This window comes from Notolepis coatsorum (assembly GCF_963971535.1).
Source record: "Notolepis coatsorum genome assembly, chromosome: 13".
NCBI classification, from domain to species: Eukaryota; Metazoa; Chordata; class Actinopteri; order Aulopiformes; family Paralepididae; genus Notolepis; species Notolepis coatsorum.
The window spans coordinates 26469307-26488787 of NC_140177.1; the positions used below are offsets into that span (position 1 = coordinate 26469307).

At 42.1% G+C, this 19481-nt stretch overlaps 2 protein-coding genes across 3 annotated transcripts in view; one reads left to right on the plus strand and one right to left on the minus strand.

The window, feature by feature from the left end:
- cdcp2 (CUB domain containing protein 2) overlaps positions 1–10741 on the plus strand; it is a gene marked incomplete at its 5' end in the record, with an annotated part of 46068 nt that extends 35327 nt beyond the window's left edge. Inside the window, 5 exons of the mRNA XM_084327605.1 lie at positions 6097–6444; positions 7020–7361; positions 8387–8740; positions 8862–9040; positions 10368–10741. Coding sequence (XP_084183731.1) covers positions 6097–6444; positions 7020–7361; positions 8387–8740; positions 8862–9040; positions 10368–10679 — 1535 coding nt within the window. The 3' untranslated portion in view covers positions 10680–10741. The remainder of the gene's footprint in view (positions 1–6096; positions 6445–7019; positions 7362–8386; positions 8741–8861; positions 9041–10367) is intronic.
- Positions 10742–10874: 133 nt separating this feature from the next.
- On the minus strand, positions 10875–18031 carry tceanc2 (transcription elongation factor A (SII) N-terminal and central domain containing 2). 2 transcript variants are annotated; one of them, XM_084327228.1, is made up of 5 exons: positions 17882–18031; positions 17695–17762; positions 15767–15908; positions 13485–13678; positions 10875–11246 (listed from the first exon to the last, which is right to left on the minus strand). In XM_084327228.1, the coding sequence occupies exons 3-5, from the start codon at positions 15882–15884 to the stop codon at positions 11055–11057; spliced, it is 504 nt and encodes a 167-aa protein (XP_084183354.1). In that variant the 5' UTR covers positions 15885–15908; positions 17695–17762; positions 17882–18031; the 3' UTR covers positions 10875–11054. The 2 variants fall into 2 exon arrangements, with proteins under 2 accessions (XP_084183354.1, XP_084183353.1); XM_084327227.1 differs by having other exon boundaries at positions 17695–18031.
- Between the last annotated feature and the right edge of the window lie 1450 nt (positions 18032–19481).

Sequence of the window (19481 nt, forward strand, 5' to 3'; positions counted from 1 at the left end):
GTCAGAGACCAGCAGGGCTGAGTCGTCCGCAAACAGGAACAAGTTGCAGTCACAGGCTGACGACATGTCATTTGCATAAATTAGGAACAGTAGCGGTCCTGGTATGCTTCCTTGTGGAACACCACAGCTCACTGTGAGGGGGGGGGGGTAGAGTACCGTTTACCTCCACCATATGTTCTCTCCCCTCCAGGTAGGATTGCATCCAGCTCACTGATAAACTATCAAAACCAATTGCTTTTAGCTTGTCAATCAGAATGGAGTGATTGACAGTGTCGAAGGCCTTTTGTAGGTCCAGCATGACCATGCCGCAGTATTTGCCCGCGTCCACCTCTTGTTTGATGTGGTCGTTCAAATAGAGAAGGCATGTGTCAGTGGAGTGGGACGTTCTGAAGCCAGATTGGAATTCGTAGATTCGATTTTTTTCCGCCAGGTACTTTTCGACCTGTTCGTAGATTATTCTCTCCATGACTTTCGAGATGGAGGTAAGAATAGAAACAGGGCGGTAGTTGCCTGGGTCTAATTTGCTGCCCTTTTTGTGCAGAGGGGTCACTCTCGCAATTTTGAAGTCCTTGGGGACGTGTCCCTGTTTTATGGAGAGGTTTATTATGTGTGTGATGACTGGGGTGATGGCGGCTGCTGAGTCTCTGAGGAATTTGGAGGGGATGTTGTCATGGCCAGTGGCCTTGTTAGGTTGGAGGGCGCTCAATTTAGTACCTCATCGGTTGTTACCATTTCTAGTTTGAAGTTGTCTTTGCGGACCCCTAGGTTTTTGTAGTTCCCTCCTGTGCTGGACCAACAATGTATCTAAATCCTCTGTCTCATTTGATAGTGTTTTAGATGTTTTAATTGTTTTAACATGTACTACTAAAATAAACATGACACTCTGGATATACTGTATGAAAATAAAATGGCAACTTTGACTTCCTGGTGTCTGCTGTTTGCACACTCGGAGACCTATAAGATAACCTCCTCTTTTTAGAGTAAATCGAATTCAGAGCTCCTTAAGTTCTTGGAATAAACCTAGGGTGGTGTAGTCCTCTGCCTTGCTACACCTTCATTTATCAAACAGGCTTGGATGGCCTTCTCTGTCCACCCACAGACTTAATCACTGGTGGCTCTTGGTCTTGGTTCATTTCCATCCTACCTATGCACCTATATCATTCACAAAACAGTTGGTGGTTACTGTCTGCATTTCCAGGATTTATTGCCATCAGTCCCTAAAGCCCATACTGAACTGGGGGGAAATGCTTTTGGTCAATAAATAGCTTTTATGTAAGCTCAGCTGGCTTCCTCTACTTGGAATCTATTGCAGAAGGATTAAAATTGTATGGAACTGGTTGGGTTTATTTAGATCCATTCTGAATGAACTGGAGACCAGAAGTAGTAGTAGTAGTAGTAGTAGTTTTATTCAGTCTTTTTATTGTATATTTGTATATCTTGTAGGACAATGGGGGACCCTGATGTAAACAAGACGAAAGTCTTTCTCTGGTCTGCATCCCCTTAACAAGTGTGTGTATTGAGCCGTACTGTATTGTACCCATTCTGCAATCTGTTAATAAAGTTTTCAATCAATCAGTCATCATCACACACAATACAATATGCACAATCATTCCAGACTGTCAACGGTCTTTGGTTTTAGCAGTTCAAGATACAAGAGTTTTATTTGTCACATACATACATGAGACATGTAGTGAAATGAAGGTGGCCATGCCCGCCTCGATTGTGCAAAAATACAAATAATAAAATAGAATAGATAATAAAATAGAATATACATGATAAAAAAGTTATACGAATAAAATACAATGCTAAGCTTAAGAAATAAAAAAAAAAATCGGCCCGCCACACTCTAATTAGTCCCGCCACAGTTGTATAATGAACCAAAAAAAAGGTTACATATAAAAAAAAAAAAAAAATTACCATTTTTTTTAATATAAAGTTTGCCAATAGGGATGTATCAGTAGTATTGGCAGTGGTAGTAGTCATAATAGTAATCCGTCTATATTATTTTTTTTCTAAAAAAATAAACCAGTTCAACACAGGTAACCACTTTTGCTTAATTTCTTTGATGGCTCAAATGTATGCTCTAGTGACCAGTGGTTCCCAAACCTCTCCTCGAGACACCCCAGCCGTTCCATGTATTTGTTAAATTCCACCACCAGCACACCTGATTCAACTAATAAAGGGCTAGTTAAGTTGAATCAGGTGTGCTGGTGGTGGAATTTAACAAATACATTGAACGGCTGGAGTGCTTCGAGGAGAGGATTGGGAAGCACTAGTCTAGTCGATTTTGTGTTTTGAGCACAAAGTTCATCATAGATCTAGCCTCTTTATTTTGCTCTCAAAGTGCACCAGATTGATGCATTTAACTTTAAAATGTACCAAAAAAAAGAAAAGTTCAGGGGGGGGCATGCCCCCGGACCCCCCTAGAGGGTCAGAGGTTCACCCCCCATAGTCTCTGAAAATCCTGTGGGAAACACTGGTTAACCCCTTTCACTGCCACACGACAAAGGGTTAACCCTTTCCCAACCACACTAGTCTGTAGTGTGGTAGTGAAAGGTTAACCTTATGTAGTGTGGTAGTGAAAGGGTTCAAATGAAGTACATCTGGCTGCCGTTGTTTTGAGTGAACTGATTGCCTCTAAACTCTGGACAAAATGTTTTGTGACTGATTTTTATATTTCAACATTGTGATCCGTAAATGTTATTGTCTGTAATTGTTCAATATCGTCTCGTCTGTGACCCTGTTAAATCAAACCTTTATTTATTCTCGAAAATGTGCCGCTGTCTGTGTTGCATTAAAGAAAGATATCCGCACACACCTGACGAAGACCTGTTTAGGTCATAACATTGTGCGTTCTATTCACCATGGAGCATAATAGTTGTATGTATTGTATCCTGCACGAATGGTTTTGGATGTGTACTGTGTACATTTCCTCTGTCTTGACTAAGATACTTATAATCTCAATGAGGCTTTTCTGCTTAAATAAAGGTTAAATAAAAATGTTAGTCTGTTCCATTGTCTTGTGTACACAAGTCTTCCTAGGTCAATGACTGCCAAGTGGAAGAGGAAGTCGCAGCATAATGACTCGCACTTATGTTAAACGACAACCTCGGCAGGATTCTGATAACAAGCTACAGTAAACGCGTTGCCAGAAGTACAAAATTTAAATAAAAAAAATAAAAAAGTGTTTCTAATACTACTTCAGCACAGACATCATTTAGGCTACGTTCACACTACAAGCGACAGTGGCCTACATTTTCTTTTTAACTCATGTGATCTAATTATTTCACGAGTGTGAGCAGCACAAATCGCATGGAATCTGATCTTTTCAATTCCGATCAGTGCCACTTTCATATGTTGTCCTAAATCAGATACAGGTCTGAATCTTTTGCAATGTGACCTCAGTCGGAACAGTCATACGACCTTTACATCTCTCATATTCATATGATCAGTTCAGGAGCGTGACCAGTTCACACTGGAATCTGACATTGGCCACATTTGAAAAAATATATATAAATAAAAAATATGTGAACAGAAACAAATACAAATTTTATTTATTTATTTTGCCTTTATTTAATCAGGTTTGTCCCAATTGAGATCCAGGATCTTGTTTACAAGGGAGACCTGGCCAAGAAATAGCACCACAAAGTTTCAAGATACACACATAGACATTACAGATAAAAGTAACATTACAAAATGGTCAAATAAAACATTTGCACACAGAAAACGTGGTTACAATAGGCTTCACCATAGCCTTAAATACATTTAGTGTCAAGCTCTGAGCAATAAATCAGAATTGAGCACTAAGGCTTGCGATGTGAATGAAACCTCTGCAGCGTTCTGATAACACAAGCTAAATGTGCTGCTAATACAGGACTACTTCAGCACCATCTGACATCCTTTAAGCTACATTCACACTGCAAGCTTTGACTTGTGGAAAGCTGCCAAGTACTTATAAAATGGACAGAGGACATGCGGCGGGCAAAGATGGAGCTTTATAGTTTTACCATCTGCAATCTGCTTTATTGTCTTTTCCTCAATACCTTGACGTATTTCCTTTAAGGTGTGCAGCCGGTGAAGCCCCAGGGGAGGGTCCAGTCATTGGCTTTTGAAAGCGTGTCTATGTACCGCTGCTTCAATACACAGACTCACCTGCTTTAAAGAGCAAAGCCAACCATTTAAGAATATCATCCCTGTGCCCCAGGAAGGTTCAGTCAATATTTGTTAAAGGTATAATCTGTAATGCTGTCAAACGGCAACCTCTAGGCAATAGAGCCCCACTTGGTACTATTTTGATTAGTTTACTTTTTTGTTTCGGTTAGTTTGTAGAGTTTAGTAACTTATTATACTGTGAATTTATCCAGACCTTTCTGACGTCTCTTGGTAGAGCCTGAGGTGTGGCCATCAGTAGCAGCCCCTCCCCTATGCCCACTGAAATCCAATCCATACAGCAGACAAAAACTGTAAACAAATCAAATTGTCATCTTTTGCCTAAAGGTCACTGTTTGATGACATTACAGATTCTAGCTTTAACATGTACCACTCTGTCCTAAAGCTAAATAATCTGAAAGAGAACCTTTTAATTTGTGTTCAAGTTCTCACACCAAACTCTGTTTTATAGTCTAGTATTGCAAATAGGTCTGAACCAGAATTTAAACCTCATATGGGTGTAAGAATATTGCACAAAATCAGTAGAGCAGCCACATTTAACATCCAAGTTCAATCAATCAAGCAATCAAATCCAAGTGACATTCCAAATTCGAGGGCATGTTCACAAATATCGACTGTCCTGGGTCACATGAACAGGAATAGCATGTGAATTCCTTAAACGGGTGGCATTTCCCCTTTAAGATGCCGATATCTCTGTACTTTTACTCGAGTTCCCTAAGGTTAATACGAAAGCATAGTGCAACCTACTCAGCGTCCTCTGTCCCACGACACCGACAGATCTGGGTCGTTTTCTCCCTCACATCTCTCTAATGAAGCCATTTATATTAGTGACAAAATGTGATCATCCTCCTGTCTCTCCCCATGCCCCCCCCCCCCTTTTTCATCAACGGCAGGCAGCTGGTGTCCAGTATGCTACTCTCATGAAAAATGTATGCCATCTCTCCAAACAGTGTCCTGACAAGCCACTTGCGCTCATTCGATATCGGTCATTAAAATTTAGCGAAGGAGGCAAAGGGTAGGCCCGGCTGTATCAGGTTCCCCATCCAAGCCGTGGATCTATTTCTCAACATTCTGTTACACCTAACCGGCACCTGTGCTGAGTTGCTGACGCCCCGAGGCTGTAAGTCGCAGTCTTTCTCCGGTGTGACTGAGGCATGACAAAAGCGGAATCAACAACAGCAGCATGGGTGTAAGGACAGCCGTGCTCTTGCATTTACTATTGGTTGTACTTGTTGGCAAGGCTAACTCTAAAAAAGGTGAGTTGATTGATTGATTGATTGATTGATTGATTGATAACTTTATTAACAGATTGCAGAATGGGTACAATACAGTACAGCTCAATACACACAATTGTTAAGGGGATGCAGACCAGACATCAGGGTCCCCCATACTATTGGTTGTACTTGTTGGCAAGGCTAACTCTAAAAAAGGTGAGTTGCTGTTTGTTAAACTTGGAATGATTTATCTCCGGTACCGTGTACATCGCGTTAGTCGACTTTTATTACATTGCCTAACCCCCATCAAGTTGATACGGAATACAATACATATGCGGGAAACCATAACTAAGGTCCTGTCAAGTCAAGTGTTCCTTTATTAATCCCCTTGGGGAAATTAAGGTGTCATAGCAGCACGAGGAGGTGGAGAGGGTAGGGTACAGGTATAATGTGTTGTAATAATAATATAATAACATAGAACAAAGTGCAAGTAATAATGATGATAGTGATAACAGTAGTAGTGAATAGTAGTGAGTAGCAGGATCCAATCAGACAGTAGTAATAGTGATGATGGTATACATGGTCCAAACCGTAGTAGAATTATCACATCAGATGATACACAGATGAAAGAAAGTTATCTATTTTCAAACAATAGTAGAATTACTGTATATGTTTCACAAGAATGATTTGTCTTTATTTTAAAACCTTTGAGGTGTCAAATGTGGTGGAATCCGCTCGGCTTCCTCCGGCAATATAAGCAGTCCCAACTTCCCGGGGGTGTACCCCTACAACACAGAGTGTACCTGGCTCATCGTGGTGGCCGAGGGCTCCTCGGTCCTCCTCACCTTCCACCACTTTGAACTGGAGTACCACGCCAGCTGTGCTTATGACTACATCAAGATCTACAACGGCGTGTCCGAGGACGAGGGGAACCTCCTCGGGAAGTTCTGTGGCGACGTCACCCCGCCTCAGTTCACCTCCTCCTGGAACGTCATGTCCATCATCTTCCACTCAGACCGCCATGTGGCCCACAGGGGATTCACTGTTGGCTACAGGAAAGGTGAGCTCTCGTTGTTAAAAAGAAAAAATGGAGCCACCCATAGCTTAAGGGTCAATTGACCTATCTCGAAACCTGCCCTCTTTTCATGACCCCCCCCCCCAATCACAACTGTCGGGCTTCCCTCGACAAACCTTTTGTGATTGGCCAGTCACATAGGCAGTCTTTTTGTCAGTAAACATCTTTCTGTGTTGGTGATGCACCTTTTCAAGTGTTTCCACCGCGCATCAGTTATCCACATTGGCATAGTGTGCACATTTGCTTTATCAATCCAGGGTGTCTTTGCTTTGTCAATTCCCATTTCAGTTGAAACGGGTGAAACATAGCTAAGGCCACCTATGGACAGTTGTGATTGGAGGATCAAGAAAAGAGCGGGCTATGAGATAGTTCCCTCATCTAACTACATGGTGTATTAGTAACCTTTGGTTAATTCAGATGATGCAGCAACGTCCTTTTATGTTCAACTGTGCTTAATATCACATTTCCTGTGCTGTTAAGACAAAAGATGGACGGGACACACCAGATAAAAACACATATTCAAACATTCAAAGCATGATCCTTCTCTCTACTCTTTCTAGACATGTGTGGTGGGGTCCTAACTGGCCTGTCGGGCATCATCTCCAGTCCAGGCTACCCTCACGAGTACAGCAACAACGCAGACTGCTCCTGGACCATCCACGTCTCCAACAGCAGCGTGGTCAGCCTGGTCTTCCTGGACTTCCAGCTGGAGAACAACGAGGGATGTAACTTTGACTTCGTGGCTCTCTTCGACGGCCCCACGGTCACTCACCAACACCTGGGCAACTACTGTGGGGTAGAGAAGCCCCCCAACACCATGTCCACCTCCAACGAGCTCCTGGTGGTCTTCAAGTCCGACTTCAACATTGGGGGACGGGGGTTCAAGGCGTACTACTACTCAGGTTAGAAGTTCACTTTAAAAGGACAGCAGGGATATGATGTTATCACAGATAACGTTAACTCATCTGTACCGGACCTGGTGGGTCAAACTGAATTCACAAAGGATTCTTAGTTTGTTGTAAGCAGCTTGGAGAACCAAACGGGTGGGGTTTGCCACATAAGACTAGATGCTGGTCTCGTTAGTCCACTTTATCAAGATGGACGGCAGAGTGAACTCTTTAGACAGACTTTGCAGCATCCCGTCTAATGGGAATTCAACAGAATTACAACCCTCTTGACGCACCGTGGATTCTCACATGTAAAAGAGAACTCCAATACAATAACACAATAGTCATTAGTCATTCATTTCAAGTTAAAATCCTAATTGTTGAAATTGTGCCACCCTAAAACTGAGTGCCAGAAAGTGTTTCCTGTAACAGATAACTCAGCAAACATTATACGAATTGTGACGAGAAAACAAGTTCAAGGCACTCTTCATTAATCCAGTTTAAAGCCTTTCTACATAGTCTTGTTCAACGGATGATTCAAATTAAAACCTTTGTATAGAAAACTGCACAAAAATCAAGGTAAGGTTAAGATAAGATATTCCTTTATTGATCAGCTTCGGGAAATTCGGGATTGGGGTTTATTTGTCACATACACATTATTACATATTAGTACAATAAAACTAAGGTGTCCTGGCTTTCATCAGGGACTATGACCAAACACTATGATCAAGCACTGGAGTTTGTAATCATTATAATTGTTCATTGAACAAACCAATGTATTCAAGGACTTTCAACTGAACTAATGGAAGAGTGCCTTGGACCCTCTGTCTTGTCCATTTTGACCCCAAAACAACAGAACCTTAAATCAGAAATGTTATCTACACGCCTGCTACTACCCATTTTTTCTTTACTCTCCAAATCGTACCGATTCACCCAAACCCCACCCATCCGGTTCTCCAAGCAGGTTCAGACAAACGCCACAAATTATTTTCAAACACTATTCGACAACACGTCTCCTCTGACGAACCGTTCTCTGACAGGAGAGTGCCAGCAGTTCCTCTCCGCCGTCAGTGGCAACTTCAGCAGCCCACACTACCCCGAAATCTACCCCAACAACATCAACTGCCACTGGACCATCACTCTGGCAACCGGGTACCGGATCAAACTCTACTTCCCAGTGATGGAGCTGGAGGATCGGAACAGTCTGTCGGACGAGTGCGACTACGACTCGGTCGCGGTGTACGACGGGGACAGCCAGACGGACAGCCTGCTGGGGCGCTGGTGTGGCAGGGAACAACCCCCCCCACTCATCTCCAAGGGCAACAAGCTGCTGGTTGTCCTCAGCACCGACAGAAATGAGGCTCATCATGGCTTTTCTGCTTCCTATGTCGGAGGTGAGTTTGTCCCATGGTGGAGCCGTTTTGTTTTAACGGGAAATAGAATTGCAACGCCCATCTTCCCTCTACTCCATCCTCTTGAGGTTTACCGGTGAACTCTCTTTTTTTCAATTCCAAGTGGTACCGGTGAACATTAGCTGCACAAGAACAGAGTTTTCCATCCAGATATCCCTGCAGTCGTTGCCCCAGCTGGACCGCGAGAGCATCTACTTGGGGAATCCGTCCTGTGCTGCAAAGTTGACGGCCACGTCATACAAGATACAAGCTCGTTTCGTCAACTGTGGCACCGCTGGCCAGGTGACTAGACACTGATGTTCCTCCTTACCTCTTGTTGACAGAATGTGGCCTCATGCCAGTTTACTGCCAAACTAATGTCCTTTTCCATTTGTCATGTTGTAAGGCAGATATTATCGGGGTATCTGCAGGTTTCAACGAGTTCAATTTAAGACTTTAAGACCTTTTTGAAAGCACAAATTTTATACCAATTTCACAACCATGCTAGCAAAAATAAAAACACATAGCGACACTGAACTGGAAGCTGCCAATTTTAATTCTCGCATGTTCCATACAAGCTCTCGCCAGACGCACCAAGCTCTCGATAGCCCCGCAAAAGACGACAACTTGAATACATTTCATATATTTAATATTATTTAATCTCCCCCGACAGCCAGGCTTGGCCGGTCGTCATACTGACACAATTGGCAGTGTCAGCGGGAGGGAAGCCGGTGGGTGGTAATCTGGTCGTTGTAAACAGCGACTCCTACAGGTCGGTCAGGGGCGCCTGCACAGCAAGGAAGGGATCTGGGTGAGGTAGTGTGCCCTCCCACGCGTTACACTCACCCAATGAGAGTCCTCGCTGCCAGGTAAAAAGAGGCTGCTGGCTGTCTCCTATGTATCGGAGGAAGCATGTGATAGACTATGATAGACACTACCCACTTTCAAAAACACTCTCAACGAACACCTACGGGAGACTGCAATTCGAAACTGGCCCCTACAAATGTCTTAACCCAGTTGTACAGTAAATTACCAAGTATGGCTTTGTCAGTATTCCAATGTACAGAGTACAGTGTGTCCGTCCCCCTCCAATGTACAGCCCCCACCCACCAACCCCACCCCACCCACCCAACCTCCTCCAATGTACAGTTTCTACGTCAAATGTATATACACTCTTTTTCTGGACACTTTTTGTATCACAAACAGTACTGTATTTGCAAATCTGATATGTCATAAATGTATAGATGTAGCAGTACTGTCTATCTGTATGTCATGTATGTCATATATGTTATGATGAATTGAAAATGGGGGACCCTGATGTAAACAAGACGAAAGTCTTTCTCTGGTCTGCATCCCCTTAACAATTGTATGTATTGAGCTGTACTGTACTGTACCCATTCTGCAATCTGTTAATAAACTTTTCAATCAATCAATCAATCAGACTTCAGGACTCCCTAGGGGGCAAATGCACGCAACGACCAGGAAGGGGAGGGGGGAATTGGCATAACGACTAAATTGGGATGGGAGGAAAATACAAGAAAAATAGGAGAAAAAGTGGATACAAAAAAAAGAATTCGTTTGCGTACGCCGCTTCCACTAACACAGTGTCCCCTGTGTGACCCTCTTACAGAAACGTCGCAACATCACCATGCTGGTGAACACCCTCTACATCGACTTCTCCGACGGAAAGCAGCAGTTCGTGCAGGAGTACGAGGTGCAGTGCGACGCCCAGCGGAAGGTGGCGACCGTGGGCATTGTATCGACAGAGGAGCGGCAGAGGCTCAACGAGCTCGCCCGCCAGGCGGAGAGCGCCAGCAGCACCGGCACCGGCACCGTGAAGCACGCGGAGCCTCACGACCCCAGCGACATTGTCTTCATCAGCATCTGTGTTTTGGCCGTCATTCTCATGTTGATAGCGATTATATGGCTGGTGCTTCTTTAGAAATGACACCCCTGTCTTGACATTCTACAAACCGGGGGGGGGGGGGGGGGGGACACACTGACTTTTGCACAGTGAAACTGTCTCATCTATATTTTTGTAAGAAAACTTTCATGATTGCACTATAAAAAAATTGTTAAAATAAGGAATTCTCATCCTTTGATTTCAGTAAAAGGGAATGGTACAATTACTCCCATTCCTGACGATTAATGACATACTATTCTTGACAATTAATAATTATATACACCAATACAGTCATAAAAGGCTCCCTGTGTGGAACAAAAAATTTAAAAAAAAAAAAAAAAAAAAGCATGAATAGCATGCTGCTTAAGGTCTCTTGTCTCTGGTATTGGGAGTCCTTTTCATTCAGTCCTCTGGTTATTTCTTATAGTAGTCGGAAACCAGCTGGTTGACTGAAATCTTGTGGTCCTTCACTTGTGTTCTGATCTCCGGCTTGTGTTTGAAGGCAAAGACCAGTGCCCTCACCGTCCGCCTGTACGAGGTGCTGACCAGCCGGGAGCTCAAGTGGAACACCTCTCTCTCGATGTTGTCAATGAGGCCACAGTCCACCTGTAGGTCAGATCAGCTAATAGAATTAGCACGCCGGTAGTTCACACATTCATTACACGACTACCAGTGGTTGACTATCCAGTGTTTGACTGGCTGCACAAATAGACCACCTGCACATATTTGGACCTGGTTTTAAAAAGGTGCTATAGATAGCATTCGGCCACTAGAAGTTGCACTAGAGCACCAGCAAGTCATTTATCCAATCGGGTGCATTCCACATGGGGAAATTGGAAGTAGGGACGGGATACACGCATGCAACATGTAAACAACAGTATTCATTTTGGACCCACCAAAAAAAATTTAATGAGGGGAGTAATACTTTTATTCCACACCTTTCTAAAAGTTCTGTGGATGTATTCTTTTTTTTTTTATGATTACTCTACATTTACATACACTTAACACTATAATCGCCATGGGTTAAATTCATAATTTACCATCCCTCGCCAGCTCTATTTGTCTATGGAGAAGTTCCCCTTCTTTGCAGGGCTATAACTTTTTAAATTCTATTGCTACATTGCCATTATTATGGCCCATTCAATGTCCTATATGTATTGTTCAGGGTGTAGCAACGTTAAACTTTTTCATTCCCATATTCATACTAAAATATGGTCTAAAGTATAAGTATGTTTTTATCGTTTTCTGCAGCTTTCTTCAGAACGTGATTTATAGCCCTAAATGCATTATATTGATGATGAAATACAGTTTGGTAGCGATCTGCGCGAGATGAAAAATCTCAACTGGACGTACTTCTAGAATGATCTACGTATGATCTGATGATGACCGGATGGGCGGGGGATCGTTTATAATTCCGTGGGCAGCGTTAGATGATTCATCCAGAGTGGGTCATATGTTCATCATAGCAGTTTATATGGAATAAGTTAGAAAATAACGCTGAATCTTACCGTATGTTCCTCGCGCCGTTGGACGATCAGCGTGGAGTAGACCGTTTTCGATTATGGGATGTTGATCCTGATGAACCATTTCCAGGTTGTATAATACTATATACGTCCAAATAACGTTGTTTATTGAGTTAGGGCGAGCGATTGATCATCCAGTGTGTTGAGATGGAGTCCGGCTACCGATCGCGAATGCCCGGAGCACATATGGATGGGCACTTCCTGTTTGGCGCGCCCCTCCCTCTTGGCCGATCTGCCGATCGGCCACCAGATGGCGCTCTCGAACCGTTAGACAGTTGAGTGGAGCTCACCAGTACATATCAGGGCCCCGGAAAGGAAATATGATTTCGATGACAGATTTTTGAAATATTGACATCAAAGACGAGTTACGGCGTCTTCGGCAGAATGAGCATGGCTAGGAATGACGTGTAAACTCGTCCACGGCGATCATAGTGTTAATATTATTCAGTTCAAAAGTCCCATCAAATATCCTGCCGACAGACAGGATTGTTTGCATCAATGCAAACAGAATGATATCCATTATTTTGTACCAATATCTAGAGATGGTCTGATAACTGGCAGCAGGGTCTCTAGGGTAACGCTCCAATCAATCAACTAACCAGGAAAGATAAAGAGTTCAAGTTACAATTGATGGCTATTAAGTATTTTACCAGCTGGCACTCCATGGGTTTTTACAAGGCCATGTGACTGTTCATCGCAATGTCTCTCATTCAATTACATTAGATTAGATTCAAATGTATTGTCATTATAAAGCACAAGTACAACACAACAAAAACAAGTTTGGCATCCAACCAGAGTGCAAATGTAACAGTAATGTGCAATAGTAATATACAATGTACAGGTGATTAAACTGGGTATAGAATGTAAAAATCGGTACTACTGAGTAATAGTGCTAATCAGATATATGTACAGAGTTTTAGTATTATTATGTACAGTGATACAGGTATAAAGACAATTATGGTAGTATGTCATACTGGCCAGCAGCGTAACTAGGAAGTGTAGGTAATGGGTATGTACAGATATAGTATCTACAGATATGTAGAAAGGATTATGTGCAGGTATGTAGAGACAGGTGCCAAAGTTATAACAACAAAGTCATGCAGTAGGAAATGTACCAATCTCCAATCATAGCTGAAGTAAATAGGAAATTGACCAATCATCGTGGAGGTGAATAGGAAATTGACCAATCATAGCTGAGGTAAATAGGAAATTGGCTGATAATGGCTGAGGTAAATAGGAGGTCCCATCAAAGTTAGCTGTGACCTTGAAATACATTTGTATTCTACATTGAAACGGATTGCAATAAGAGGAGACGACACACCTTTACTTCCAGAGCTTCGGCCATAAGTCTCCGTGCGTTGCTCCTGAGCCCTTCAGACTGTTTGTCAGAGCGTACTTCTATAGACGGCTTGTTGGAATTCTCTTCGATGAAGGTCCTCCACTGAGTGTAAACTTGTGCTGCCAACGAACTCACCTCAGGGTCTGCATGCTTTCGCATCTTGTTGACAATGTGACCTTAAGAAGGGAAAACGTTAAACTTATTGAACTAAATCTTATTTTATTTCATTTCAAACCATTATTTAAACTCGAAAGGCAACTGAGGTTTCCCTCATTTACAGTCATGTTGAGTGTACTGTACATACAGAAATAAGCAAAAAGAAAAAGCACATAAAATCACACAACATATAAAATTATAACAATAAGACAACAAGATTAGGGATGCACCGATCTGACTTTTTCAGTCCCGATACCGATACCTGGGCTTTGGGTATCGGCCGATACCGAGTACCGATCCGATACTCATTGTTCAATTAATAAACTGAATGCCTCACTGTGTGGAAGAGACTGGGATCAGTCTTTTGTGCAAGGCAACATCAGGCTTAACTTAAAACATTACTTTCCTAAATTAGTGAAACAAAATGTAACAAATTAACACATAGATATAAATGTACTGAATTGTTATTTATTATTTTATTTTAAAAATAAATAAATTCCGATATATATATATAATTATTATTATTTATTTTTTTATCCAGCTATTTTAGTCATATCGGGCCCGATATCCAATATCAATATCGGATTGGTGCATCCCTAAACAAGATGAGGCAAAAAGCAAGGATAACAAATAAATTAAAACATGTTTGACAAACTTGATTGACAAAGGTTGGAGATCAAGGTTTTAAACTCAAGTTTTAAAGACTTATATTTTTGTTTATTCAATAAGAGGTCCTACATGCAATAGAAGAACATGGTGTGACAGCATGGCTCCTTCCTACAAGTTAGCATTACGGATGATCATTTCGACATGCAGTGTAGGTCCACCCAGACTTGTAATCCTTATCTCTTCACAGGCCACACAGGCCTAGCAGTTACCATGATGGATGTGCACTCTGCCGCCATCTGATCAAATTATATTGAGTTTCCAGGAGTTAGAGTGGGCAGCGACGCATAACATGTCTGCCATTACAGGGTTGGGTTCCCACTCTTTTTGAGAAGTCATTTTCCAGGATTTTTTCTCAACAATCCAGGATAGCACTTGCTTACAAACGGTCATATAATTTACTGGTAGGCCTAGTATTGACACATTTAAATTCATCACTCACTCATATGTATGTGATTTAATAGGGAAGTAGCATTGTGCTGTACATTGCCGTAAAAGTCATTATGTACTTTTTATCTGCACAAAATGTTAGCTTCGTAGTCATTATTACGGTTAGGATTTTACAGCACTTTAAAAAAATAAGAATAAGCATGTGCTGGTCAAATGCCATGGCGGACCAAAGGCCCCAAATTTGGCAGCACTGCTATAATCCTACAAAAGCCTTAACCCTTAACGACTATGGTTGCACCTCATGGTACCAAAGCACCTCAAAGGCGCTAAAAACAAAACAACCTGGTCAGACTTTACTTGACCTTACTCCTAGAACCCACCTCACCCCTGCCCACTTTGACTACCTAGGATGGCTTAGAGTAGACAACAGAGTACAGCGACTTGCAATGGGCCTGGTCTACAAGATACACTACACGACTAAGATACTCATGTACATGTCAAAATACTTCCCAAAGGTCAGTGAATACCATGACCACAACACCAGAGGGAGCTCCACAAATCATGTTAAACCCAGATTCGGCTCAAACAAGGGACTAAACACGTTTCGCAATTATGCCACATCAATGTGGAACGCCCTACCCAAAACTGTAAAGGAATGTGAATCACTACCCACTTTCAAAACCACTCTCAAAGAGCACCTACGGGAGACTGCAATTCGAAACTGGTCCCTGTAAATGTACAGTAAATGTCCTAACCCAATAATACACAAGACCCTTTTCTTGGGACCAAGTAAGGTTTCGTCGATATTCCAATGTACAGTTTTGCTTGTACAGTTGTAGTTTCCCCCACCCCGCCTACCCAGGTTTCCAGGTTTTCCAGGACGAGTGGGAACCGTACTATACCAATAACTACCATAATGAACTTGCTTTGCTCAAGACCAACTTGTGTGAGTCTAGTTATTGTGTAAGTCGGGGCGGGCCATTCCAAAGTGTTCAAAAAATGGGAAGATGACTCCCATCATCAACTGATCAGCCCCAGCTTTAGCTATTTACCTATTTTTGTTGACTTCAGCACCTCCCTCGATGGTATCTTCTTGTTTAGCTCTGACAAGGCGTGCAGCAGATTGTCCTTGGTCTGTTCTGGCAATTCCAACATGACCTTGTAGCGCATGATGTCCTCGATCACAACCACCCTCTGTAAGACACACAAACACCCACAATGATCTGCCTATTTGCAAATAGGTTATTATCAGAAAAATCTGAAAACTCACAACAAGCAAAAGTGCTGGTGCCAACTGCTGCCAGCACTGCAGCTGGAGAACTAACGGCTGCAGAACTCGAGAGCTATTAGGAATGTCTGACCACTATATGAGTGTCTGACTCTTAACCACCAACACCTGCATAGCAGTTAGGATACCTTGTGTATACTGCACCTTGCATATGCGGTTTACTTTTACTCATACTGATAGTATATAATATATATATATATATATATATATATATATATATATTCAGATTTAAATTCTTTATTGCCTATATTTTAACGTATAATATAACTGACAGGGCATACAGACAGTCAGACACTCAGCTGCACCTTTGTTTACACTTTTTATTGTTCTCCTATTTTTATATTCAGAGTTCATTATATTGTTTACACGGTTTCTTTTTTTCTTGTCTTTTTTTTATAGCCTATATTTATGTATGTCTACTATTACCCTGCACATACCAGGCAGTACTCCCCTCCTCTCCCTCCTGCTGTGACGCCCGAATGTATCGTATCGTCAACACAGAGTCCATTCTCTTCGGTTCAAATAACAAACTCAGCAAGACCGACGGCTTCTCAGTTACAGTGGGTGACAATATTGTCACAAGGAAAGATGAAATTACCTACCTGGGTTCCATCCTAGAGGCTAATCTTTCCTGTGACAAAATGGCATCCAATGTAATAAAAAAAAGTCAACCAACGAACTCGATTCTTGTACCGGATCTCCTCTCTGGTAAACAAGAATACCCTGAAGACTCTGGCAGGAGCACTCATTCAAGGGTACTACGACTATGCTTGCACCTCATCGTACCAAAGCACCTCAAAGGCCCTAAAAAACAAATTACAAACATCTCAAAACAAACTAGTCAGACTACTGCTTGACCTGACTCCTAGAACCCACCTCACCCCTGCCCACTTTGACAACCTAGGATGGCTTAGAGTAGACGACAGAGTACAGCAACTTGCAATGGGCCTGGTCTACAAGATACACTACACGACCAAGGTACCCATGTACATTGTACATGTCAAAATACTTCCCAAAGGTCAGTGAATACCACGATCACAACACCAGAGGGAGCTCCACAAATCATGTTAAACCCAGATTCGGCTCAAACAAGGGACTAAACACGTTTCGCAATTATGCCACATCAATGTGGAACGCCCTACCCCAAAGCTGTAAAGGAATGTGAATCACTACCCACCTTCAAAAACTCTCAAAAAACACCTACGGGAGACTGCAATTCGAAACTGGCCCCTACAAATGTCCTAACCCAGTTGTACAGTAAATGACCGAGTATGGCTTTGTCATTGTCAGTATTCCAATGTACAGTATACAGTGTCCCCCATCCCCCCCCCCCCCCACCTCCAATGTACAGCCCCCCACCAACCCACCCAACCCCACCTCCTCCAATGTACAGTTTCTACGTAATGTATATACACTCTTTTTCTGGACACTTTTTGTATCACAAACAGTACTGTATTTGCAAATCTGGTATGTCATAAATGTGTAACAGTACTGTCTATCTGTATGTTGTGTATGTCATATATGTTATGATGAATTGAAAATGGGGGACCCTGATGTAAACAAGACGAAAGTCTTTCTCTGGTCTGCATCCCCTTAACAATTGTATGTATTGAGCTGTACTGTACTGTACCCATTCTGCAATCTGTTAATAAACTTTTCAATCAATCAATCAAAACAGAAATAGCAGCTCACCCGTAAAGATTCGATTGTTGATTGCCTGTAACCCCGTCCATTACTATTAGTTTCCTTTGACGTTTCACCTTTGGGCATACGGACAACAAATTTGTCCATGTTTACAAAATAACTAGCCCCGTCTCATTGTCTGATTATTATATTATGAATGAGTGTCTGTCAGTGTCTGTGTGTTTTGGCGGCGCACATGTGGGAATTGTTTACTAACTATTCATCACCGGTTGGTAGCTAACGTCAGCTAGTGTTAATTATCTTCCCAATTCTCCCATTAAAAATGCTAACCCTGTAGCGTCAAATAGACGTCTGGTTATCCCTACAACATTAACTGGTTAACGGTAAACGCAACACAAACGAGTGTGTCCAATATTCTCATGTATGTCCATACAGTTATGCTAACTATCAATTATTCCTCTGTCGTCAACAAAGAGCGCATGCGCGGCCTGTCTCTTCTTCTTCTTCTTCTGCTTCTCTGCTTCTTCTTCTTCTTCTTCTTCTTCTTCTTCTTTTTCTTCTTCTTCTTCTTGATTGATTGATTGATTGATTGAAAAGTTTATTAACAGATTGCAGAATGGGTACAGTACAGTACAGCTCAATACATACAATTGTTAAGGGGATGCAGACCAGAGAAAGACTTTCGTCTTGTTTACATCAGGGTCCCCCATTTTCAATTCATCATAACATATATGACATACATGACATACAGATAGACAGTACTGCTACATCTATACATTTATGACATATCAGATTTGCAAATACAGTACTGTTTGTGATACAAAAGTGTCCAGAAAAGGAGTGTATATACATTTGGCGTAGAAACTGTACATTGGAGGAGGTTGGTTGGGTGGTGGGGTGGGGTTGGGTGGGTTGGGTGAGGGCTGTACATTGGAGGTGGGGGGGGGGGGGGGTTGGGTAGGGGACACACACACATTTTACACTGTACATTGGAATATTGACAAAGCCTTACTTGGTCATTTACTGTACAACTAGGTTAGGACATTTGTAGGGGCCAGTTTTCGAATTGCAGTCTCACGTAGGTGTTTTTTGAGAGTGTTTTTGAAAGTGGGTAGTGATTCACATTCCTTTACAGCTTTAGGTAGGGCGTTCCACATTGATGTGGCATAATTGCGAAACGTGTTTAGGCCCTTGTTTGAGCCGAATCTGGGTTTTACATGATTTGTGGAGCTCCCTCTGGTGTTGTGATCGTGGTATTCACTGACCTTTGGGAAGTATTTTGTCATGTACATGGGTACCTTGGTCGCGTACTGTATCTTGTAGACCAGGCCCATTGCAAGTTGCTGTACTCTGTCGTCTACTCTAAGCCATCCTAGGTTGTCAAAGTGGGCAGGGGTGAGGTGGGTTCTAGGAGGGTTCTTCTTCTTCTTCTTCTTCTTCTTCTTCTTCTTCTTCTTCTTCTTCTTCTTCTTCTTCTTCTTCTTCTTCTTCTTCTTCTTCTTCTTCTTCCATGAGTTTAATGGCGGGTCGCGACCACAAAAGGCGCATACTGAATTAATGAATGAAAACTTTATTTAACAGATTGCAGAATGGGTACAATACAGTACGGCTCAATACACACAATTGTTAAGGGGATGCAGACCTGAGAAAGACGTTTGTCTTGTTTCCATCAGGGTCCCCCATTTTCAATTCATATCGGAAGGTTCGAACGTCTGTTCGAAGAACCCTGACGAAGTTTGAATCACTTTATTCAAATTGAGGATTTAGTTTGAGGATATATATAAAAAAAATAAAAAATTATAATTGTTTTATTTTATTTTACTTTTTTAATTAAA